We start from the raw sequence: 26,176 nt of genomic DNA on the forward strand, positions 1-26,176 counted from the left end.
GGACAATCCTCAATTTATGCATTGCAGCACTTAGAGGAAGTGATCTCAGATCTGCAGAATAACCCTCCACTCATATAAATAATACGAACAGCCCACACACAATCCCCACAAACGCAACACCACTAACAATCCACATACATGCACACAACTCCACATGCAGCCTCTCACATGCAATACCCTAAACAGCCCTCCCACACTGTGACATATCCATCCACACACAATTCCAAAAGCAGCCCACATTCATATGTATCATACACGATACCACAAACTACTCCTGAACATATACAATATAAAAGCTCATATACGCACAAATACAACGATACAAAGCAATTACAGTAAAAATAACAAGCAGAATACGGCAACATATACACCTCAATTTAAAAAAATAGGATCGGCACGCTACGCGACATCACAATCCTATATCAGCACAGTGCTGCTAAAAGGTTGCCTACCCCTGTGTTAGAACATCCCTGGTCCAAAATGTTTAAAGGACGACTGTCACCTTGAAACTATTTTTCAATATAACAACAACCCTTTTATTGAGTTTTGAAAGGAAATAGATTTTTTTAAATGATGTAAATGTAAAAACTAAATAAGAAAAACTCATCCCTACCTTTAGTATCTGACAGGATATGACAGCCATATACATATACCTGTTCCTTCCCTGCTTCACTCCCTGCACAGAAGCAGGGAAGAAACAGGTATATGTATATGGCTGTCATATCCTGTCAGACTGGCTGTCAGTTTTCAAACACTGTCTGACCCCAGGTGTATGTATATGGCTGAATGATCCTGTCATATACTAAATGTAAGGATACGTTTGCTAATTTTATTTTACATATTTACAAGGATTACTTTAGTAGAAAATGGTTTTGAGGTGACAATTTTACTTCAGGCCACTAGACAAAGAGGTACACATTAGTGGCTGAGTTACATAAGTTGGAAACCTACCCCTTTAGCATTGAACAGATTCTAAGTTTAAACATTTTTGAGGGTATAATCATGAAATATACTAAGACGTGAGGTAAACATTGAATAACTTCAAGAATCCTCAAGCATTTTATAAAATGTAAAAAAAATTTTTTAGTTAAAAATGCAAAAAATATTCCCAGAACACCTTCTATTTGCATCTTAGATATGGAGTAGTGCTTAGAATGAGAAGATTTGGAATGTGAGTTATTGTTGAACACGAGAGGTGAAATTCATTCTAACTATATACTGGTGAAGACCAGTGTTGTAGCAGCTAATATGTTTCAGAATGCATTTCAACCCACACTCCAGGAAGTTCATATTAGGTGTTGTATTCCTTCCCTTTGGCATTACAGATCATCTATTAAATGTAAAATATTGTTCTAATAGTGTGTTACGGGTGCATTACTTGATGGAGCATGGGTTTCTTTGCCACAGCACAATTTTAAGTGAAAGACTGTACATTTAGCTCACAGAAGTTTCACATACTTTTCACAGTTGTACAGATCACAGCAATAGCACGTGTGAGTTTTGATTCTCATTTGACATCCAGTCTGCTGCGTATAACACGTTACCTGCAGAATGAATAAACACAGTTTAGCTTTCAATGCTTCTAATAAGCAAGCATTAGGTGTTCATAAAACGCTATTCACTCTTTTTTTAATAAACATTTGAACATTACAAGGGCCCACGCCAGTCCCTAATGGAACTTTTTTAAATGAATAGCTGCCAACATTGGTCAGGGGTGGGTGTGGGTAGACCTAAAGGGGCCTGCCAGTGATGCAAGTTGCATCACTGGTGACAACTAAAATGATTGGGTCCATTTTGTTTATTTGGGCCCTATATTTAACACATTTTTATTTGTGGTGTGTGAAGACCAAAATGAACCGTACAAATCCATATCTCTGTATCCTGCAACTGGGCGCCTCCATCTAGGTTCCCTGTCAATCGTTGTTATAAACTCTGTCCTTTGCACCTGGCAATCAGCATAGAGAATGCATACAGAGTAGAGGAGAAATGGAACAATGTTTATACTTCTCCTCCTCATTTGCAATGTGTGCCCTGGCTGTGCCTGGACTGAACTGAATTGTAACTTGCTAAATCTTTATTACATATAAAAATCACAAGAATAATAAGGAAAAAAAGGTTAACATAAGCTCCAGATGATTTTAGGCATGTAGTTCAGTGGTTCAGTTTGCAGATAAGTAACAGTTACCTTTTAAGAATTCACCATATTCAAGTTTCTGTTCACTAAAGCTACATCTGGTCTGAATTTATTTACGCTTATGGGCTGTTTACTTGTCCTTCTGAATATGAGGCATACTCATGGTACGCCCCTTGTGTGTTTACATCATACAGTGTTTTCACCATATTGAATCTGCTAGGCATGCACAGCAGATTGATGCAAGTGTCAATTTGAGGCATCACATGCATGCCCATAACTTTACCATGGTAATTCCACCCACATCACCTAGCTGGTTTCATAAAGCGTATGCCCAGGAACACCTTATAAATTCCCAGTTACTCAGCAGATAGTGCTGTTGTGCTTGGAGGCCAGCCTTGTGGAAGTTGTGCACGTTGAGTTTTTCTTTCTTGCTCCTGTTCACTGATCACCTTTGCAATGGCACACTTTATGAATATGAACTACTTTGTTTTGCTGCTATATCTTATTAGTTTTTACAAACTTGATAGTAAAGTTCACCAATTTAATCGTGATTCCTGAAGTGGTTCCAGACTTCATTCATTTTCCCTCCATTTCTCCCATTGATTCTAGTTTTTTTTTTTTTTTAATGTTTTTAAACATTTTCAATGCTGATCAGAAATGTTATACTCATAAGTGTGAGGAATTACCAGATTTTACTAATTTCATGACGTAAAGTCATGATTTTATTAAGGACACGGAGGTGAGTATTATGCTTATTCACTTTCTTTTATTCCTCAGCAGCAAAAATATTTATTTTAGAGAAACAAATCAAACATGTAAACATGCACCCAAAGGGTTAATCATATAACAGTACAACCAATCATAATGCCTTCAGCACCATCAACTCCCCATGTGACCTTAAGCCACTCCTCTTTCTTGGTGTTGTCGACGAAGAATCCACAGCAGAACATATGTCAACTTGAAGGAAAACAAAATGCCAAGAATGCCACGGAAAAGAATCCGGTACTCTTCAGAAGCTGGGATCTTCCCATAGGTCCTGACGGAATCCGTGCACAACAGTGCCAAACCCGTTTATGAAGCTGAAAGGAACAGAGAAACAAACTGGTAAAATATGTTTCTGGAAATCTGATCATTACCATAGTACAGAATTAAGCATCGTAACATATGCCACCAATAACAGATTATCATCTAACCAAATCTTTCAATACACGCAATGTGCTGTAGTAACCTAAATCCATAGTAACTTAATGACCACACATCCATGGGAGGGCGCCACTTACCTGCATCGGGTGGGATAATACTCGCCTCCGTGTCCTTAATAAAATCATGACTTTACGTCATGAAATTGGTAAAATCTGGTAATTTTATTAAAGGACACGGAGGCTCATATTATGCTAGTTTAAAGCTGTGAAACGACCACATCAGAAAAATGAGAAATTGGCTGAAAATAAAACTCCTTGAAGGTAGATTCGCGGGACCAATCAGCCGCCCAGAGTAGGTCCTCCAACCTGCATCCTTTGGAGAAAGCCTTAGTCGCCATGTCTCCCCTGACCGAGTGTGCTCCATACACTGAAGTGTTGATGCCCGCTGATGCCATAATCCATTTGACCCAACGAGACAATGTGACTGCTGAAACAGGGTGATATGGATGATGAAGGGCCAAGAACAACTCTGGATATGCAGGGTCACGAGTCGAAGAAGTCCTGGACTCGTATTCCTTGAGACATGCCACTGGACATAGCTTAGAGTTTTGTGGAAAGGCCGGGTAGAAAACTGAGGTGATTGACGTCTTCGTACACGTGGAAATATTAAATGAGACACCTTCGGGGGTGAATGAACGTGCAGAGAGGTCCAACGCACGCACATCGGACAACATCAAACAAAACAACATCACCAACTTTGCTGTGAGTTGTTTCAGTGAGAGATCTTCGTTCTTTGGCCAGTCTCCCAGAAGCTGGAAGACAAGGTCAACATCCCATGATGAAGAGTGTAACGGATCACCTTCCATTGATGGACGTTTCCTATCTTGCGCCGAGGACCACAAGCACTGCACTGGACACCACAACCACCGCAGGCTCCACAACCGCCGTAGCTTAACTGGAGCCACGCTGTCTTCCGTCCACCCTGGAATCAGCCTCTGTCCTCCAGGACCGTGTGGGGAAGACCTCTCCTCCAGGAGAGCGTGACAGGAACAAGGGCTAAGTGATTAAAGCTCAAGGGAGTATGCAGAGCATAGCAATCCCCAGTGTGATATAGCAGTTCCCTCTAATAACGAGACAAGGCTACGTATTGAGGGTCAAGAAGATCTCTGGTTTAATGACAGGTACTCTGCTTTTATGCAGTGCTCCCATGCAAGGGAGACGCCCACAACCAATTAGACGTTAACCAATCAGATATCGGTTACATCCCACATATTCCCTCCCCTCTGCTTGGGAGATAATTGAGTTTCTTACTGTATCTCCTCAATTATCTCCAAGCTAAAACTTATACATTTTATACATTTTTGTAACTTTCCCATTTTACATCGTACATGAATAAAAAATTTTATGAACAACACAACTTGTGGATAGTGATGTACCGAACGGTTCGCTGGTGAATAGTTCCCGGCGAACATAGCGTGTTCGCATTCGCCACGGCGGGCGAAAATATGCGCGGATCGATCCGCCCCCTATTCATCATCATTGAGTAAACTTTGACCCTGTGCCTCACAGACACATTCCAGCCAATCAGCAGCAGACCCTCCCTTCCAGACCCTCCCACCTCCCTTACAGCATCCATTTTAGATTCATTCTGAAGCTGCATTCTTAGTGAGAAGAGGGACAGTGTAGCTGCTGCTTATTTAATAGGGAAATTGATAGCTAGGCTAGTGTATTCAGTGTCCACTACAGTCCTGAAGGACTCATCTGATCTCTGCTGTAAGGACAGCACCCCAAAAAGCCCTTTTTAGGGCTAGAACATCAGTCTGCTTTTTTTTCCTGTGTAATCTTATTGCAGTTGCCTGCCTACCAGCTTCTGTGTCAGGCTCACAGTGGATACTGTGCCCACTTGCCCAGTGCCACCACTCATATCTGGTGTCACAATAGATTGCATTTAAAAAGTTAGTTAGTTGTCTGCAAGTGGTTGTCAGGCCTACAGCGTGTACTCTGCCAACCTCTGCCAGTGCACAGTGCCACTCATATCTGGTGTCACAATAGTGTGCATTTAAAAACCCCAAAACTTTTTTTTTCCACTGTAATAGATTGAATAGCAGTTAGTTGTCTGCAAGCGTCTGTGTGTCAGGCCTACAGCGTGTACTCTGCCAACCTCTGCCAGTGCACAGTGCCACTCATATCTGGTGTCACAATAGTGTGCATTTAAAAACCCCAAAATGTTTTTCACTGTTATAGATTGAATAGCAGTTGGTTGTCTTCAAGCGGATGTGTCAGGCCTACAGCGTGTACTCTGCCAACCTCTGCCAGTGCACAGTGCCACTCATATCTGGTGTCACAATAGGACATGTGGAGCTTTTTAAGTCCTACGCATCGCCACAGCCCTTCGGGATCCACCTTCAGAGAACGACTCGACTTTCGTGACTTATCCGCCACCAACTAGGGTTCAAGCCGCAATGTTTTAGGGCACTTTCTAAGCTTTAGCTTAGAACACCCTTGAAGGTGTTTAAGGAGATTAGGGCTAGTTTAGAGGATTCTTCTTAGACCTCTCTGAGTCTTTTTAGCCCTTCTACCTATCCAGCATTTCTGGAAACTAGCTAAGAGAAAGGGTGTCTGTGTGTCTGTGATACATTTAACTTTATATCACCTTATTGACACTTTTTATGACAGCATCACTCCGGTCTCCATACTCTCTGCCTATACCCATCTATTTAGAGGGAATTTCCTTGCCCCTGGCAATATTATATAATAGGTAATAGTATTACCATTATTACACAATTAGCCACTATAGGGGAATGAGTATAGTATCCCTTTGTTATTTATAAATGATACAATAAAGACTTTTGTCCATTACTCAATTTACTTTAACAAAGGGTACTAACCACGGTATTAGGAAGCATTACTCTGCTTTCCCTTTCTCCCTCTATTATACACCTATGCTCACTAGGATTTGTAGGCATCACTTTATTATAGTTGTCTAACCTTTTCCTATGCCAGTTTTAGATCTCCTTTTTGGGCGATTTTTTCTTTTCTCAGTTTATTAGCATACCTGGGTACAAGCCCTCGGTGGGGCAGGCACCACCACCTGACCACATTTCCTAGTTTCTTCCACTCATACCGCTTTTTCCATCTTTGAAGGGGTTTGGCGAAACAAGGAAATAGTCCTCTACTCGTAACAGGGATTAAACTGATAAGAATAGTACTACTTAACACACCTTATAATAACGCAGAGAGAGGCAACGCAGAGAGAGGAGTCTGAAGAAGAGGAGTCAGAGGAGGAAGGTGGCTTTGAGGAGGTGGAAGACCAAACACAGCAGGCGTCCCAGGGGGCTTGTTGTCACCTTTCAGGGACCCTTGGTGTTGTACGTGGCTGGGTAGAGGAAGAGACCTTCAATGACATCAGTGAGGACAAGGAACGGACATGGCTAGCTTGGTATCCAACCTTGTGCAAATGGGGAGTTTGCGGTTGTGCAAATGGACTGTTTGCGGTTGTTTGCGGTGCGTTAAACGGGGAGTTTGGTCTTTCACTGTGAAGCGGGCGTAACCCTTACACTACCTGATCGATACAACATCATACAGTAGGTCCCCCCCTCATTATTTTTATGGCCCCCACCCACCGCTCACGGGTGGGGGCGGGCGGGAGGACAGTAGGTCCCCCCCATTGTGATTTATGGCCCCCACCCACCGCGCAGGGGCGGGGACTGGGGGGGAGGACAGTAGGCCCCCCCTTATCCTTATTTACTGAATATTCCCTTGTATAACAATGTTTGGCATTTAGTGAATATTCCCTATTCTGCTCTGTGTCAGTGTGTATCAGGGTCTATGAGGACAGGTGTCAATCCATATCTGCCAAGTGACCCTATGTAGGAGGAACATTCCCTTTTCTGCTCTGTGTCAGTGTGTATCAGGGTCCCTGAGGACAGGTGTCAATCCATATCTGCGAAGTGACCCTATGTAGGGGGAACAGTCCCTATTCTGCTCTGTCAGTGTGTATCAGGGTCTCTGAGGACAGGTGTCAATACATATCTGCCAAGTGACCCTATGTAGGGGGAACAGTCCCTATTCTGCTCTGTGTCAGTGTGTATCAGGGTCCCTGAGGACAGGTGTCAATCCATATCTGCCAAGTGACCATATGTAGGGGGAACAGTCCCTATTCTGCTCTGTGTCAGTGTGTATCAGGGTCCCTGAGGACAGGTGTGAATCCATATCTGCCAAGTGAACATATGTAGGGGGAACAGTCCCTATTCTGCTCTGTGTCAGTGTGTATCAGGGTCTCTGAGGACAGGTGTCAATCCATACCTGCCAAGTGACCCTATGTAGGGGGAACAGTCCCTATTCTGCTCTGTGTCAGTGTGTATCAGGGTCCCTGAGGACAGGTGTCAATCCATATCTGCCAAGTGACCCTATGTAGGGGGAACAGTCCCTATTCTGCTCTGTGTCAGTGTGTATCAGGGATACTTAGGATAGGTGTCAATCCATATCTGCCAAGTGACCCTATGTATGGGGAACAGTCCCTATTCTGCTCTGTGTCAGTGTGTATCAGGGTTTCTGAGGACAGGTGTCAATCCATATGTCGAGGTGTCAATATGTCATATGTCAGGTGTCAATCCATATCCATTGTGATTTAGGAATGTTAGGTGATTTATGCCCTTCATGGATTAAAACCAGACTCTGCATCAACTGTGTAATTTTCCATGGGAGTTTTGCCATGGATCCCCCTCCGGCATGCCACAGTCCAGGTGTTAGTCCCCTTGAAACCACTATTGTGGCCAGAAAGAGTCCCTGTGGGTTTTAAAATTCGCCTGCCCATAAAAGTTTATGGCGGTTCGCCCGGTTCGCCGGTTTGCGAACATTTGCGGAAGTTCGCGTTCGCGAACCGAAAATTTTATTTTCGCGACATCACTACTTGTGGAACAACATATTCAAAATTCGTGAAAATCAGTTCAGTAGTTCCAGAAATATTAAAAAGTCTCTTTTGACCGACCGCAAGCACATTTTCATGCCCAAAACAGTTCCATGGATTTGGGCTGTGCGGTCGGTCTATTTTACACCGAGAAATTGACTAAGTCCCATTCGAACGGGAGTTCAAATCTTCGAACGGGACTTAGTCTCCAGCCGCGGTGTCGAAGAAGGTACGGGTCAGCGGTGTTCGTGCAATTGGGTAGCCGCAAACCGTTCCATAGATTTGGCTGCACACACCGCTGACCGCGTTCGAATACGTTAAAATGGCCGCCGCCACGTGTTCGTTTGTCGAATTGCGGCCACTTCGACGACTTCGGCACTTCGACTGCATTCAAAGTGCCAGTTTAAAAGTTGTAACACTGCTCCAAAGTATTTAAAGGGCCAGGACCAGCATACAAAAATCCATTATTCCCAAATGTAATTCCTAAAGAGCAATACATTCCAGGGCCATAGTCGCAGGGAAGGAGGCTAGCGATCAGTCCTCTTCAATGCCCAGTGGCAATTGGCAGTTTGTCACAAAGAGTACCTAGGTTGTGGTGGCCGTGCAAATCTAATGCCGCGCAGGAGTCGGCATACGAGGAGATGTTTACCTGCCAGGGAACCATCCAATCCTTGATGTCCTGTGGAAATAGCCGATCTGTACACATTTATCGTGCGATAGGCTAGGCCAGGGGTAGGCAACCTTTTAGCAGCACTGTGCCGATATAGGATTGTAATGTCCCGTAGCGTGCCGGTCCTATTTACTTTTAAAATGAGGTGTGTATGCTGCCGTATCCTGCTTGTGTTATTTTTACTGTAATTGCTTTGTATCGTTGTATTTGTGCGTATATGCAGGGCCGTCTTCAATATTGATTGGACCCTGGGCAAAGCATTTGTTTGGGGCCCCCTGGAAACTGTCCCCCATCCCCAGGCGTGCAATCACGTCCTCCACCTCAACGCAGTGGCGGATCTAAAGTAGAGAGGTGCAAGAATTTTTTTGGGCCTCCCTGTTGCACGAGTGATTAAAAGGTAGATCCCCATCTGTCATGCAACTCCAGTAATTGACAGCTGGGGCTCTACCATTTACCCATGTTTCCAGGTCTTAGCACTAAGCGGTTTTTGTGTGTTCGAATGTAAACAGGTTTTTGTATGGAATATGTTTGTATGTGGTGTTGGCGTGACTGCAAGCATGTATTTGTGTAGTGTTGGTTTTTGAATGCAGGGGTGTATTTACATATAATTTTGGTGTGTAACACAGACATGTGTTTGTAAGTAGTGTTGACATTTTAATGTAGGGGTGTATTTGTGTGTAGTGTTAGTGTGTGAATGCTGAGATGTATGCACATATACACGCACACAGAGATATATACACACTGAAACACACATACAGACATACTGACATACACACACACAGATATACTGACACAGATTTACTGACACACACACACAGACATACTAACACACACACACAGACATGCTGACACACACACACAGATATACTGACACACAAACATACTGACACATACACAGATATACTGACACAGATAACACTGACACACAGACAGACATACTGACACAGACATGCTGACACACACACACACTGACATACTGACACACACAGATATACCGACACACACATACTGACGCACAGACATACTAACACACACACTGACAGACATACTGACACAGACATACACACATACAGATATACTGACACACACAAAAATTACACTTTTAAACCCACCCTCCAGTTTCCTACCTTTCCTGCTGGTGGCTGAAGGTGTTGGGAGTTGGGGTCTGGCTCTCTCAGCCAGCCCCCCTCCACTCTGCCTACTCTTCTTTCCCGCACGCTCCTCTCTTTGTGGGAGGAAGTGATGCACGGCCGTCACTTCCTCCCAGCCTGTTGCCAAAAAGCAAGGGGCCCGCTCGCGCTGTTAAAGCGCCTCAGTGCGCCACCGGGACCCTGCTGACAGAAGCCCACCGGGTGGCCCTTTGTGCACGGGCCACCCGGTGGGCCTCCTTAGTGTGCGGATTACCGGCCGGGGGTTAGAAATAGTTGAGGCCAGTGGGGCTCACGGTGCAGCTGCCCAGTTTGACCCACGTTAAAGACGGCCCTGCGTATATTAGCTATTATATTGGATATGTTCATGAGTAGTTTATGGTGTTGTGTATGATACATATGAATGTGAGTTGTGTATGGGGGCTGCTTGCGGAATTGTGTGAATGGATATGCCACATTTGGTGTTTGGTAGTACGTGTGGGGGCTGTTTGAGGTATTGCATGTGAGAGACTGCATGTGGGGTTGTGTGCATGTATGTGGATTGTTAGTGGTGTTGCGTTTGTGCAGATTATGTGTATGTTTGTGTGTGGGCTGTCCGTACTATTTGTATGAGGGATTACACAGGAATGCAGGATGCTGCATTCCTGTGTATATCTAGCAGTGTGGGTGGCTTCCCTGGGTTCCCGTGGGGACCAGACCGGCCAGGTACATGTCAAGGACAGGAGCTGCAACAGCAACTGCGAGCTGCTCTACTACAGTGTGGAATCCTATTCACAAGTGCTGGGAGGAAGAGATCTGAGATCACTTCCTCTACGTGCTGCAATGCATAAATTGAGGATTGTCCTTCACCACTTTTTCGGATTAGCAGATATCTGAAGTTTTACTGGGACTCCTGATAGGCCAGAGCCTGTTTGTCTCTTGCAGCCTAGAGTGCCGTGCAAAGACACCTCGAGTGCCGTGCATGGCACTAGTGCCGTAGGTTGCCTACCTCTGGGCTAGGCCATGGTCAAACATAGAAGTGAGAAATCTCAAAACGTGACTTACAGGTGCAGATAAGGGATCCATGTGTTGTTCCATGCACCAACCACTCCATGAATTCCAGGCATGTATGTAGGATTCCCTTGTCCCTGGAGCCCAGGCTCCTGCCAGAAGGTCAATAGTTGTCTGTGGAATGTCTGGGATGAATCCAAGTCCCCGGAGAGGAGCCATGCCAGCAACTGGAGGTATCCCTGTAATAGCATGGAGTGTGGTTCCCCGTTGGGGTCCAATAAGAGGTCCAGAGAGGTTGGAAGTAGTCTTGGGTAGTCCATGGACATTTCCATGAGTGTAGGGAACCATGGTTGAGCCGTCCAGAATGGGGCGATGAGAATCATGGAGGTTCGTTAGCGCCTGAGATGTAGAAGCGTCCTCGCAACCAAGGAGAAAGAAGGAAAAGCGTACATTCGCGTGTCCGGCCACCGTTGAAGGACTGCATTTGAAGCCAATGCCTCTGGATCCGGTCTCCAACTGAAGAACTTCAGTAGTTGGGAGTTCAACCGTCATGCGAAGAGGTCGATCTCCAGTGGGCCCCAGAGTGACTGGAGTAGCAGGAAAATGGCCCGCTTCAGCTGCCAGTCGCTGGTATCCTGTAGGTATCTGGGATTCCAATCCGCCACCATATTGGACATCTCGGGAATGTATTCCCCCTGAACCAAAATATTGCGATCCAGACAGAAGTGCCAGAAGTCCTTTGCTAGTTCTGCTAACACCACGTACCTCGCACCCCAGAGATGGTTGATGTAGCGAACTGGTGACACGTTGTCTATCCATAAAAGAATGGAACAGTTAGTTGAGATACCTACGAGACTCCGAACTGCAAATGACCCTGCCAATAGTGCGAGGCAATTGATGTGTAACTCCTGTTCGTCTGTGGATCATTTCCCTCAGGTGGAGATAGGACCACAACGCGCGCCGCAGCCCAGCATACTTGCATCCGATTCCACGACAAAGTCTGGCCTCGTCCCAAAGATTGCTCTTCCGTTCCATGCTTTCATGTGCTGCAGCCACCAAGAGAGTTCTTCTTTGGCTGCGCAATTGAGAGGCACAGAGTCTGAATAAGAGAGACCCGAGCGAAGGTATTTTGCCTTTAGGCGTTGAAGGGCCCTGTAGTGAAGTGTGCCCGGGAAAATGGCCTGGATGGAGGCAGAGAGAAGGCCGATGACCCTGGCCAGTTATCGTAGCGTTAGCGCAGGTCGAGCCAACGTCCGGCGGATTTCTTTCTTGATGACCCTGACTTTGGAAGATGGTAACAGGAGTGTCCCTTTTACCAAATCGATGGTGAAGCCCAGGAAGTACAAGACTTGGGAGGGTTGTAACACCGACTTGTCCCAGTTGATGAGGAAACCAAGGTTGCCGAGTAATGTCTTTGTCCAATTCAGGTGTTCTTGGAGTAAGCGTGAAGCATGTCGTCCAAGTATATAATCAGATGCATCCCTCTGCTGTGCAGGAGAGCGACCACTGGCCGCATGAGCTTTGTGAAGCACCATGGGGACACGAGGAGAGGCTGAAGGGCAAACATCTGAAACGCCATGTGGTCTCCTCCCACCGGAACTGGAGGAAATGTTGGCAATCCTCGGCCATCGGGACGGTGAGGTACGAATCTTGCAGGTCGAGTTTGACCATCCAATCCTCCAATAGGAGCAGGTCTCGGAGAGAGTGGAAGAGCTCCATTTTGAAATGGTGGTACGCTACAAAGGCGTTCAGGGGGCGTAAGTTGATGACCGGTCGGACACCTCCGCCTTTCTTGGGCACCACGAAAAGGTTGCTTAGAAAACCTGAAACTCCCGGATGCGTCTATGATTGCACCTTTGTCGGCCAGAGACTGTATCTCCGCTGCGATTAATGCTCTGTCGTGGGTGGAGGAGACTATATGTCTGGGAAGAGATATCTGGGCAGGTGTTTGTACAAATTCCATGGCATAACCCACTACAGTTTGTAGGACCCAAGTATCCAAAGTCAACATGCGCCAGGCATCTATAAAGTGGCATAACCTGCCCCCACCAACGTTACTGAAGGTAGTGATGAAGGAAGTGAACTTACCATAAGGGCGTCGGCCATAGGAAGAGCTTCTGGATCCACGAGCCTGCCAGGGTCTTCCTCGAACTGGGAAGAATGGAGAGGACTTGGGTTCCGTACCCTGGTAACGTGACTGGAAGGAGCCTCTAGAAACCCGGTACGAGCCCCAGGAGGAACGGCCGGGCAGACGGCCCCGATATTTGCCGGCCCCGCCAAAAACTCTATGGGAGAATATCTTTTTCATATTGGCTTGCGCCTTGTCCAGTGCAGTAAATGTGCCCACATAGGTACCCAGCTCCTTCACAAAACTGTCCCCAAAAAGAAGGCATTTGGCCTGTGGCCCAGGCTCAGTAATAGCCAAGGTAACTAGCTTTGGCTCAATCTTAATTAATATAGCCGTTGTCTCTCCGTGGCTAGAGCCACGTTGGCATTTTCAAGAAGACATATGGCTCGCTGTATCCAGCCCCTGATAGCTAGCAGGTCTACGGGAGCACCACCTGCCAATGCCGTTTCGACCATGTCGAATATCTTTGCACTGGGTCCGAGGACATCCAGTACCTTATCCTGGCAATGGCGAAGTGCAAAGTCTAGACCTTTCTTTGCCTGCCACCCAGTTTTTCCCAGGAACTGGGCAATCTTAGGGTCCACTACAGGGGCGATACATATCAAATCTGGGAGCGTGGGGCGTGGGCATTCTGCCCGCATCTTGCTTCTTGCCACCTTATCAAGGAGATTCCTGATCCGTGCGGCAATATATTTTGCCACATGGTCCAGCGGGAACCACTCAGTTGATCTCGGGTGTTGCAGAGTATGAGGGTCAAACAGTGGTTTGCCCTGTGGGTCAAGGAGGGTGGAGTCTTCCACACCGTCCTTATCGTCATTTACAGATATAGATAGAGAGCTGTGGTCAGGGAATAGTGTGCCCAAATTGTATGAGTCCTCATCATCAGACTCGCTCCATACCTCCTCCTGTTCCGAATCTGACTCGGATGATTCCACTTGGGCTTTCGCCCTTTTTTAACTCCTCACCGATTTTGCCCGGTGGGTGGCTCTTTGTTGTGGTGCAACCACATTATGTTTGACAGGACGTTCCCTGTCCGTCTGTATAATTTTGGAGTCTTCCTCGTCTATGTGGCGAGATGTTTTGGCGGCTTTGCACCCACTGGCATTGCCTGGATTGTGCTCCGTAGGGTTAGGAGCAATGTGAGTAGAGGTCCGCTGGGCGGCCATGAGGGCATGGCTGATAGAGTGGGACAGAGTGTCCAACATCACTCCCATGGCTGAATAAACGGTTTGGGTTACGGATTTTGTCATAGAAACATAGAATGTGACGGCAGATAAGAACCATTCGACCCATCTAGTCTGCCCAATTTTCTGAATACTTCCATTAGTCCTTGGCCTTATCTTATAGTTAGGATAGCCTTATGCCTATCCCATGCATGCTTAAACTCCTTTACTGGGTTAACCTCTACCACTTCAGCTGGAAGGCTATTCCATGCATCCACTACCCTCTCAGTAAAGTAATACTTCCTGATATTATTTTTAAACCTTTGTCCCTCTAATTTAAGACTATGTCCTCTTGTTGTGGTAGTTTTTCTTCTTTTAAATATAGTCTCCTCCTTTACTGTGTTGATTCCCTTTATGTATTTAAATAAATGTCTCGTCTCTCTGTCTCGTCTTTCCTCCAAGCTATACATGTTAAGATCCTTTAACCTTTCCTGGTAAGTTTTATCCTGCAATCCATGAACCAGTTTAGTAGCCCTTCTCTGAACTCTCTCTAAGGTATCAATATCCTTCTGAAGATACGGTCTCCAGTACTGCATACAATACTCCAAGTGAGGTCTCACCAGTTTTCTGTACAATGGCATGAGCACTTCCCTCTTTCTTTCTGCTAGCATTTTCTGCTGCTCTATTACATTGTCTGCCTACCTTTAAGTCATCAGAAAAAATCACTCCTAAATCCCGTTCCTCAGATGTTGAGGTTAGGACTCTATCAAATATTCTGTACTCTGCCTTTGGGTTTTTACGTCCAAGATGCATTATCTTGCACTTATCCACATTAAATGTCAGTTGCCACAACTCTGACCATTTTTCTAGTTTACCTAAATCATTAGCCATTTGGCTTATCCCTCCTGGAACATCAACCCTGTTACATATCTTAGTATCATCAGAAAAAAGACATACCTTACCATCAAGACCTTCTGCAATATCACTAATAAAAATATTAAAGAGAATGGGTCCAAGTACAGATCCCTGAGGTACCCCACTGGTGACAAGCCCAAGCTTCGAATATACTCCATTGACTACAACCCTCTGTTGCCTGTTACTCAGCCACTTCCTCTGTAAACTCACGTGTAATAAATGACTCATTTATCCTTTTTCTTAACGGAGGTCCCTTTCCTTCATTTTCATCTGTAAATACCGAACAAAAATAGTAATTGAGGCAGTCAGCTAGACCTTTATCCTCTTCTACATACCTTCCTTCTTTTGTTTTTAATCTAACTAATCCTTGTTTTACTTTTCTTTTCTCATTTATGTTTCTAAAAAAGGTTTGTCCCCCTTTTTTACTGACTGTGCTATTTTCTCTTCTGTGTGTGATTTGGAAGCTCTTATAACTTGCTTAGCCTCTTTCTGCCTAATCTTATAGGTCATTCTGTCTTCCTCACTCTGGGTTTTTTTATAATTACTAAATGCTAACTTTTTGTTTTTTACTATTTTGGCCACATCTGCGGAGTACCACAGTGGTTTCTTGAATTTTTTTGCTTTTACTGACAAGCCTAATGCAATTTTCTGTTGCCTTCAGTAGTGCAACTTTTAAATAATCCAATTTCTCTTGGACTACATTTAAATTGCTCCAGTCTAATAATGACTCCTTTACACATATTCTAATTTTAGAAAAGTCTATTTTTCTGCAGTCTAAAACTTTTGTTTGGTGTGGTGTGACTCAGTCACTATTCTTATATTAAACCACACTGACTGATGATCACTGGATCCTAAACTTTCACTTACAGTGAAATCTCCATTTGTTAACACTAAATATAGTATGGCCTCTTTACGAGTTGGCTCCTCAATGACTTGTTTTAGAGACAATCCCAGTAGGGAATTTAGAATATGTGTGCTCCTGGCACAAGCAGCTATTTGTGTTTTCCAATTCACATCAGGAAGATTAAAGTCACCCATGATGATAACTTCCCCCTTCATTGTCATTGTAGCTATTTCCTCAACTAGTAGATTATCTAACTCTTCAATTTGTCCTGGGGGCCTATAAATCACACCTACACGAGTTACTGTGTGATTACCAAATTCTAACGTAACCCAAACAGACTCTATGTTCGCCTCACTAACTTTTATTAGGCTATATTTTATGCTATCCTTCACATACAGGGCCACCCCTCCCCCTTTCCTGCCTTCCCTGTCTTTTCTATATAAAGAGTAACCTGGTATTGCTATGTCCCAGTCATTTTTCTCATTATACCATGTCTCAGTAACAGCGACTAAATCTACACTATCAGTTGCCATTATTGCCACAAGTTCATGGATCTTATTCCCTAAACTGCGAGCATTTGTAGACATGACTCTAAGCTTATCATTTTTTTAACACACTTGCTACAGGCATGTTCTGTCCTTGTTTTGGGGGACAATTGGATTGATGTTTTATCACCCTTTTGCCCCCCCCCCCCCCCAGTTTAAATACATCCTAGCAAAACCTCTGAACTGCTCACTGAGAACATTTGTTCCCTTTTGAGAAAGATGCAAACCATCTTTTTTGTACAGTCTATTTCCATTCCAAACAGAGCTACCATGAGAAATAAAGCCAAATCCTTGCTCCCGACACCATGCACCAAGCCACAAGTTAAAGTCCCTAATACGCATCCGCCTGTCGTTCTGAGTGTTATGCACAGGCAGAACTTCAGAGAATGACAGTGTGGAAGCAACCTGCCGTATATCATTGGCAAAAACACTAAAAACGTCCTTAACCTCTGAAACCTCATTGCAAGCCAAGTCATTCGTCCCTAGATGGACAAGTACATCCAATTCGCCTTCCTGCTTTGCTTGCTTAACAATATTACAGATACGTCTCCTGTCTCTTTGAGCAGTAGCTCCGGGAAGACACCTCACAAGACCACCATTGTCCATCTCCACACCTCTTATGATGGAATCCCCTAACAACAACTGCTTTCTATTAGGCCTCACCATAGTCTCCAAGTCTCTTTCCACAACACCACTAGCCTCAATGCCTCTCTCCACAACACCACTAGCCTCAGTGCCTCTCTCCACAACACCACTAGCCTCAATGCCTCTCTCCACAACACCACTAGCCTCAATGCCTCTCTCCACAACACTACTAGCCTCAATGCCTCTCTCTACAACACCACTACGCTCAGTAGGTGATAATCCACGTGACTGAGTAAGAGATGGGAGGGGAGGGAGGGGTAAGAGATTGGCTCTAGGTTAAGAGCCAGCTGGAAACAAAGTACAGAAGCAGGAAGCAGAAGCCCTGCAGCTGAAAGAAATAAACAAATGAAAACTCAAATGCAATATCAAAAACAAATAAATATGACAAACACATTGGTAGCATACAGAGAAAAATATAAATGTACTTAGCTGAGGAAGGCAGCAACAAGAAAGAGGAGTGGCTTAAGGTCACATGGGGAGTTGATGGTGCTGAAGGCATTATGATTGGTTGTACTGTTATATGATTAACCCTTTGGGTGCATGTTTACATGTTTGATTTGTTTCTCTAAAATAAATATTTTTGCTGCTGAGGAATAAATGAAAGAGAATAAGCATATTATGGCATAATATGATATCAAATCCAGGCCAAAAGCACACTGTTGGAAAATATCTTTAGAAGAAAGAAAATAAGACTTCAGCACATGGCATTCCGTGGTGCAATTATGGTTTATTCAGCCATCCAAGAAAGTTTGCAACATTTCGACATTGAACGTGTCTTTATTTAGCCTTATCAAAGATTTTCCAACTTGGCAATTTTGGCTTAATATATGCCTCTCAGTTGCAATCTTACGACAACCAATTATTTGGTAAATAAAAGCTTAACGTTATACTTTCATGCTGTGAGGTTTGAGAAGAGTTTACCTCTGTCTGGTGAGTATCATAAGCAAGTCCTGACCCGCTGGAATAAAACTGACACCTCCCTGTGTACAATGGTCTTGGTTCCTACAAAAACAAAAGGCCAGAGAAAATCTTTAATGTAATTACTCTAAAGAGTAATGTCTAGCTTGCACATTAGAATAAAAGTATTCATACACAAAGTTAACATTTTTTTAAATTATGTTTTTAAAGGGATGGTTTCTTGTCAATGAGCTCAGTGTACACAAGAACCATCAATACCAATACCTTAACATTGCAAAAATAAAATACATATGTTGTAATTTTGCTTTTAATAAATACGAAATATACTCTAAGATCATTACATCATGTCTCCCTTTCACTAATACAAGTACTCTAATTAGTATCTTTGTTGACCCACATGACTTTGGTGTATATTTTTCTTAGGGATAGGGATATGTTTCTGGAGATCCATAAGGTAATAGTAGCATCCAGACCCTTACTGAATGCAACAGCTAAATACATCTTTACAGTTTAAATACAATTTTTTAAAAGTTTGCAAAGCAATCACACATCTCTTCATTAACATCCCAGCTCCTAACAGCACAAAGCCTGGAGACACACAGAGCCTGCTTATTTTCAATGACAAGGCTCTGCTATAAAGGCTGCTATGGAATCGTCAATGAACCATTGCACAGAATTCTAGTGCAACCAATCATTTCCTGAAAATTGTTACCATGACTTAGTATGAGTTGTTCGTTTTTATGTAGAGCGTGAAGCATTAACAAAATGGAAATGTTATATAGCTTGTGCATGGCCCAAATGTTACAATAACTATAATCCCAAGAAAAGGAAGTAATAGCGATTTAAACTGTCAATCTTAAATCAGAAACAAGCCAGGGGTATAGCTGGACTAGTTAATAGTGATGTTTCCACTTTATGTTTAATTTCTAATCAACAGTATGCCATATAACTCTTGGTTATCCAACAAGGCAATCAGAGGGAATGCAGAGCGAAGCAGGAAAAGACAGGTAGATTAATGTGATACATTTATCATGCTGCTTTCTGTGACCTTCACGGAAAGCAAGGAAACTCAGAAGCAGAATTGCCAAATGAACTAAAGAAATGAACACAGGACATCTTAACAAGCAGAACCTGAAAAGAAATGGAAATAGAGTGCCTGCTCAACGCTTTATTGTAAGATTAAGAAGAGAGGATTCTTATTTAGAATAAGTGAAAAGGGTAAAATATATGGATGATACTTATAAATACACAAATATCATGCCGTTCATGTTTCTTTATTTTGGAGGGACAGCTCCTATTTTATCCCAAATCCCTCTGTCCACCTTTTCTATTCTAATGTCTGTCTTTTTAGAAGCTCTATATCCGTTGGTTTGTGAGTGTATTACAGAGCTCCACATCAATCATACTCCCAGTAATGTGTCTTAAAATTACATGTGTTTAGAAATCAGTCTGTGTAAATAAGATACCGTATTTATCGGCGTATAACACGCCCCGGCGTATAACACGCACCTCATTTTAAGAAGGAAATTTCCCCCCCTTCCATAGTATTCTCCCCCCCTCCCATAGTGTTCCCCCACCCTCATCCCATAGTGTTCCCCCCTTTCCATAGTATTCTCCCCCCTCCCATAGTATTTTCCACCCCCTCCCATAGTGTTCCCCCCCTCATCCCATAGTGTTCTCCCCCCCTCCCATAGTTTCCCCCCCTCCCCTTGTCCCATAGTGCACTTTTCCTCCCCTTGTCCCATAATTACTTACCTGTCTTGAAGCGTGGGCCGGCTTCACAGCGCGCACCGCGGTACAGGAACTTAAATTTCAGGTTCCGGTTTCCGGCGGGACTGAAAGGAAGAGTGCACACTTCCTTTCAGTCCCGCCGGAAACCGGAACCTGAATTTGAAGTTCCAGTTCCGCGGTGCGCGCCGAACACCGGCCCACGCTTCAAGACAGGTAAGTAAACCTTCACATTCGCTCCATAAGACGCACAGACATTTCCCCTCACTTTTGAGGGGGAAAAAAGTGCGTCTTATGGAGCGAAAAATATGTATATCGGCGTATAACACGCACACATCATTTGCCCCCTATTTTCAGGGAGAAAAAGTGCGTGTTATTGCCAATAAATACGGTAATTGTTCCTGCTCTAAATTACATTTTAGTTGTATACATTGTTATTACTAAGCCACCTAAAATGTCTCAAAACAGCCTCACCACTCTCACACTCCTAAAATTAAAGTGTCCCTCTTTGTCCATTTAAAATGTTGGGTGGTGATTAACATTTGTTGATCCACTAAAACGGGAATTGTCAGGAAAGATAATCGAAATGTGTCGTAAATATTCACCAAAGTGTGAACTGTCAAGAAAATCTAAGTGAACTTTAAAATTAGGCCCTACTAATACATTTTTGAAAGGCTATGTGATAAGGGAATTTCATACTTTTCATACAATTTTTAGATAATTATTCAATTCAGCTATTTTTCCAGTGTGGCTATTTTGGCCTAAAATCCAAAAACCCATTGATTCGTGTACATACTATGCAGTGAATACCTATTCATGGGCCGGGAGCATATCAAGAAGTATTAAGGAATTTGCTACATCGGAATCTATACCTACAACTCTATATGGTCCCACTGACAGCTGTTGCAATACCGAAAAGCTTTCACTGCAAATTAAGACACATGTTTCTCATTGATTACTGAGAGGATAAAATGAAATTTTGGATGTTATACAAATTACACCTGATTATGAAAAACCTCAAATTCCATGTTTAGATTAGCTGTACCGACCAATTAACGACAACTTCTATAACTGTCAACCAGTCCCTGGGTTTATTAAGGATTTATTAAGTTGTATGACAACAATGCACATTGATCTGAGATTTCTGGAGCCTTCCATATCAGTGAAAAACGTGTTTTTTACTGATATGCTTCTTGCTGGAAATAACACTCATTGTTTAATTTATTAAGCACATATGAAGCTGGTATTTATATTAGCTTTCCCAGATTTTTGTTTTCTTGGAAATTTGTGAGTAATAGGAAGTCATAGGGGGAAAGTCAAAGGGCATAAAAACATGTGAGCCTTAGCTACAAGCTAGTCTTGCTCGTTCCCTTTGTAGACATAACTAAGATAAAATGTTGGACATCTACATTAAATAGACACATTTAGTAATAAAATATATTTGATGTATGTCACCATAGGATAGTGCAGGGATTTTTGCACAAGCCATTACAAAATTACAAGTTTCAAGTGAAAGTTTGAACCTATAAAATAAAATATTGACAGGGTAGGCTTATTCACTAAAATGAGAATTATTGTGAATTCAGAGAGGGTTATTTACTAAAGTGAGATTTCCATATGAATTTCATAACATAGCTGCCAAAGATTTTTTCCAAAATAAACAAAAATAGTTGGCACTCAGCTGTCTAATCCAATAAGGTGCTGATATCGAGGTAACCCACCAGTCAAACTACCTCTAATCCAATAGTATATATTTTTTGTGAATATCTGTTTATTTCGAGATCCTCCTGTCATCATTTTTTGTTTGTGTCAGATATAACATATAACAGAGAAGTACAAGACACACAGGTCTGTATCAGTTAAATGTGAAACTGTGGAAGACTGTGGAACTCGCAGGTTCCATGAACATTTAAGCAACATGTGAGACACGCAGGTCTCAATTGTTAGTGGGTTAGTTATAAGCATGTTATTTATGTGACAGAGAAATATTGCGATTACTGTCTAACCTCAGAAAAACAGTGTTTCACTAACAATGTTTGTGCTAGATTGTTGTGCAGAGGTACAACATTACATAAAAAAAATTATCGGTAAGCTATAGCTTAACATAGGGAAGCCATTCAGTTAGACACCTCATCCTGGGGCCATTGAGCTTGCAGGTGTAAAGATCGCTATGTTGTCAACGTCCCACTCGTATATAGGTCTGTGCGACCTTGAAATAGTGTTAGCAGCCAGTCCCAGAGATTGCACAAAGCTGTCGGCATTGGACACTGAGGTGAGTCTGTGCCTTTTACCATTCCTCTCTGCCACAAGCGCCCGTGGGGTCCCCCACCTGTATTGAATGTCTGCTGTTCACAGTTGAGAGGTCACTTCCTTCAATGTTGCACCTGTCAGGCTTACCTTGCTGGGAGTCCAACATGCAGAGATAAATGCTCACCCTTGCAATTAGACACAGGCCAAGGTGGTCAAGGTAGAACTCACCTGGCCTGTGAATCTGTGCACGGGGGCTGTGCAGGTGAATGCTTGAAGTCGCAGTACAGAAAAGGAAATCCAGGAGAATAGTCGTAGGTAAGCCAATGGTCAGAGGGTGCCAGAAATCAGGAGATACGAGTAACAAGCCGAGGTCAAGGGATGCCAGAGGTCAGGGTACAAAACGAGTAGCAATCCAAGGTCAGGACAATATTGGAACGTGGAATAGCAATTCTCTAACCAGAGTCATTGAACTGACACTGCCCTTAGGGAGGGGCAGTGTCTTATACCTTGTTGATGAGGAAACAGATTCAGCTGGAGAGTAACTGACAGGTCTGAGCCAGGTGAAGTCCAGCCCCCTAGTGCTGCAGGCAATTCAAGATTAGAGGGGAGTTATCCAAAGTCCTGAAATGGTTCATAGGTAATAGAGCAGGTTCAGAACTGCCGAGTACACAGGTTCAAATCCCTCTTCGGGCAATAAAGGGGCGACCCCGTCTGGCAGTCTGGAGGTCACGGTGTGAATCCTGACAGTACCCTCCCCTTAAGGACGCACTCCGGGTGTGAACAGATTCTTTTTGGGAACTGTAATCCTCGTCTTCGGACTCTGTATCACTTAAGAAGTCCTTGTAGTCAAAGTTTCCAGAGCGGAGACCCTCAGTCGGGGACTTTGGGGTAGCAGTGTCGGGTACTGATGGAGAGAGGTCTGGGCCATTCAGAGGCTTGGTGCAGGCGGAAATAACCTTTGTCCCAGGAGCCATTTTATCTGAAACCTTTTCCTTAGGTGAGTCCTCTGGAGGTGGTTCTCCTTTGGGTAGGTAGGAAGTGGTGGAGGTGCTTGCTCTTTCTTGAATAGTAGATTCATCAAGAAGAGGTACAGATGTGTCTGGAGCAGGAGGCAGAGATTTTTCAGGGATACCGGTAGCTGATTCTAAAGAAACACAGGTTGTATTAACTACCGTGGTCTGAGTACTCTTATGTGTCACGGAGCGTGGACCAGACTGACAGCGACTTTGGTGTTTCTCAGGCAGAGGTGCAGAGTTGGCCGGATGGGTATGCATAACCCCAACTTGAACAGTTTTTGGTCGATGAGGGCGAATTGGGCAGAATGAGATAAAGTGCCCCCTTTCACCACAGTAAAAACAAAGGCCATGATTTCTCCGCCGGTCTCTTTCTTCGCTAGTCACTTTGGGCTGGACCAATCCTATTTCCATAGGCTCATCTGAGTCAAGAGGAAGGTAAGATTCCTCTGGGGCCTTCCTAGGAACAGGAGCAAAACGAGGCAACACGGTTTTGTGGTATTGGTACAGATTCCCTTTGTTTCTGGGAATCTGTGATCCTCTGGGACGTGGTGCTGGTTTAGGCACAGCGGTCTTGCTATCCATAGGTTCAATTGGAAACGATGGTTTTTCCCATGATGAACCCGAGAGAGCTTTTTCGGCCTTTCTTTCTCTAAGCCTTCGGTCAATGCTGATTGATAGTTGAATCAGCGCGTTTAATGTAGTAGGAAGTTCAGTTCTAGAAAGTTCATCCTTTACTCCTTCGGATAACCCAATTCGAAATTGGTTGCGCAGGGTTATATCGTTCCATTGAGTTTCTATTGCCCATCTTTTAAACTCAGCAATGTAATCTTCGACAGGTCTATGTTTTTGCTGAAGGGTTCTGATGGTTAAATCAGCAGTAGACTGTTTGTTAGGATCTTCATAAAGAAGAGACATAGCTTCAAAGAACTCGTCCAATGAGTCTAAGATGGGATCATCATTTTCCAAAAAGGAGTGGGCCCAGGCCATAGGTTCACCTCTTAGGAAGGAGATAACTGAACAAACCTTAGATCTTTCAGCGGGATAAGATCAAGGTTTTAGAGAAATTAATAACTTGCAGGAATTAAGAAACTCCCTGTATTTGGATCTATCTCCAGAAAACTTTTCAGGATTACAAACAGCAGGGTCGCTAGCTGAGTGCATAACTGTAACCGGTTCAGGGACTGAGCGTACTGTGCCTTTAAGAAATACAACTTCCTGCTGTAGCTCCAAAACAGTCTGGGTCAGGCTGGACACTTGCTGAGCAAGGGAGGTGAGCATTATCTCTGTGGACTCCATAATGGTCAGTTCAATCTGTCAGGCTTACCTTGCTGGGAGTCCAACATGCAGAGATAAATGCTCACCCTTGCAATTAGACACAGGCCAAGGTGGTCAAGGTAGAACTCACCTGGCCTGTGAATCTGTGCACGGGGGCTGTGCAGGTGAATGCTTGAAGTCGCAGTACAGAAAAGGAAATCCAGGAGAATAGTCGTAGGTAAGCCAATGGTCAGAGGGTGCCAGAAATCAGGAGATACGAGTAACAAGCCGAGGTCAAGGGATGCCAGAGGTCAGGGTACAAAACGAGTAGCAATCCAAGGTCAGGACAATATTGGAACGTGGAATAGCAATTCTCTAACCAGAGTCATTGAACTGACACTGCCCTTAGGGAGGGGCAGTGTCTTATACCTTGTTGATGAGGAAACAGATTCAGCTGGAGAGTAACTGACAGGTCTGAGCCAGGTGAAGTCCAGCCCCCTAGTGCTGCAGGCAATTCAAGATTAGACGGGAGTTATCCAAAGTCCTGAAATGGTTCAGAGGTAATAGAGCAGGTTCAGAACTGCCAAGTACACAGGTTCAAATCCCTCTTCGGGCAATAAAGGGGTGACCCCGTCTGGCAGTCTGGAGGTCATGGTGTGAATCCTGACAGCACCCCACTGCAGTGTGGACCTTCTGAGGTCTTGAAAGAAGCACAGTGAATGCTGTTCAAAAATGGATGGTGATTGGCCTTTGACCTGTGCCATAAATGTATCCTTGTCAGTTCGTGACCGAAAACATACTATGACATCCCTTGATCCAGAGAGTTTGTTTGTAAGGTTCCCTGGAAGGCGGTATATCCCATCTAGTAGCGTTCCTTTAGCTTGGTTGGGTGTTAGAGTAGTGGAGAGTAGCCTCCTGATGAACTGTGGGAGCTCACCTGCATCAATAGCATTTGGGATCCCTCTGATTTTTAAATAGCGCTGTCTTGCCATATCTTCCAGCTGTCCCATTTTTGCTGTCAACTTTGCACATGTAAAGGATACCTCATGTAGCTGAGCTGCTGTGGTGTCTTGTTTGACTCAGAGGCTTTATCCTGCCTGCCAGAGTGCTGAGACCTGTTTTCAGGACCTCCATTTCTGATGCAATGTAGGCCTTAATCCCCGTTACCATCGCGGTGATGTCAGTTTTTGTGGCCAACTGCAGGTCGGGCTGCCGTTGGGGAACCACACTGCCACTTCAGCTATGTGGCTGAAGCTCCTCCAGATCTGGATCTTCCTCCTCTGAGGCCGAAGTGGATAGCAGCTGTCCGGGTGATCTCAGATGATCTTGGAGGTGAAGATGCTGGATGTAGATGTTGTGGGCGGGTTTGGTTACACGAGATCTGCGGTTGTGAGGCTGGTTGGATTTACTGCCAAAGTCTCTTAAACGCCTTTGGAGATGGCTTAAGGTAGAGAAATGAACATTCAATTAACGGGCAACAGCTCTGGTGGACATTCCTGCAGTCAGCATGCCAATTGCACGCTCCCTCAAAACTTGCGACATCTGTGGCATTGTGCTGTGTGATTAAACTGCACATTTTAGAGTGGCCTTTTATTGTGGCCAGCCTAAGGCACACCTTTGCAATAATCATGCTGTCTAATCAGCATCTTGATATGCCACACTTGTGAGGTGGATGGATTATCTCAGCAAAGTGCTCACTAACACAGATTTAGACATATTTGTGAGCAATATTTGAGAGAAATAGGCCTTTTGTGTACATGAGTTCAGACCATTGAAA

General features: G+C 44.1%; 1 protein-coding gene across 1 annotated transcript in view; it reads right to left on the bottom strand.

Moving 5' to 3' along the window:
- TMEM255B (transmembrane protein 255B) overlaps positions 1-26,176 on the bottom strand; it is an 88,094-nt gene that overhangs the window by 15,191 nt on the left and 46,727 nt on the right. Inside the window, exons 5-6 of the mRNA XM_063458935.1 lie at positions 18,155-18,235; positions 1,459-1,544 (exon numbers count right to left, since the gene is read on the bottom strand). Of these exons, the coding sequence (XP_063315005.1) occupies positions 1,459-1,544; positions 18,155-18,235 (167 nt within the window). The remainder of the gene's footprint in view (positions 1-1,458; positions 1,545-18,154; positions 18,236-26,176) is intronic.

Source organism: Pelobates fuscus, chromosome 1 (genome assembly GCF_036172605.1).
Source record: "Pelobates fuscus isolate aPelFus1 chromosome 1, aPelFus1.pri, whole genome shotgun sequence".
Taxonomy (NCBI): domain Eukaryota; kingdom Metazoa; phylum Chordata; class Amphibia; order Anura; family Pelobatidae; genus Pelobates; species Pelobates fuscus.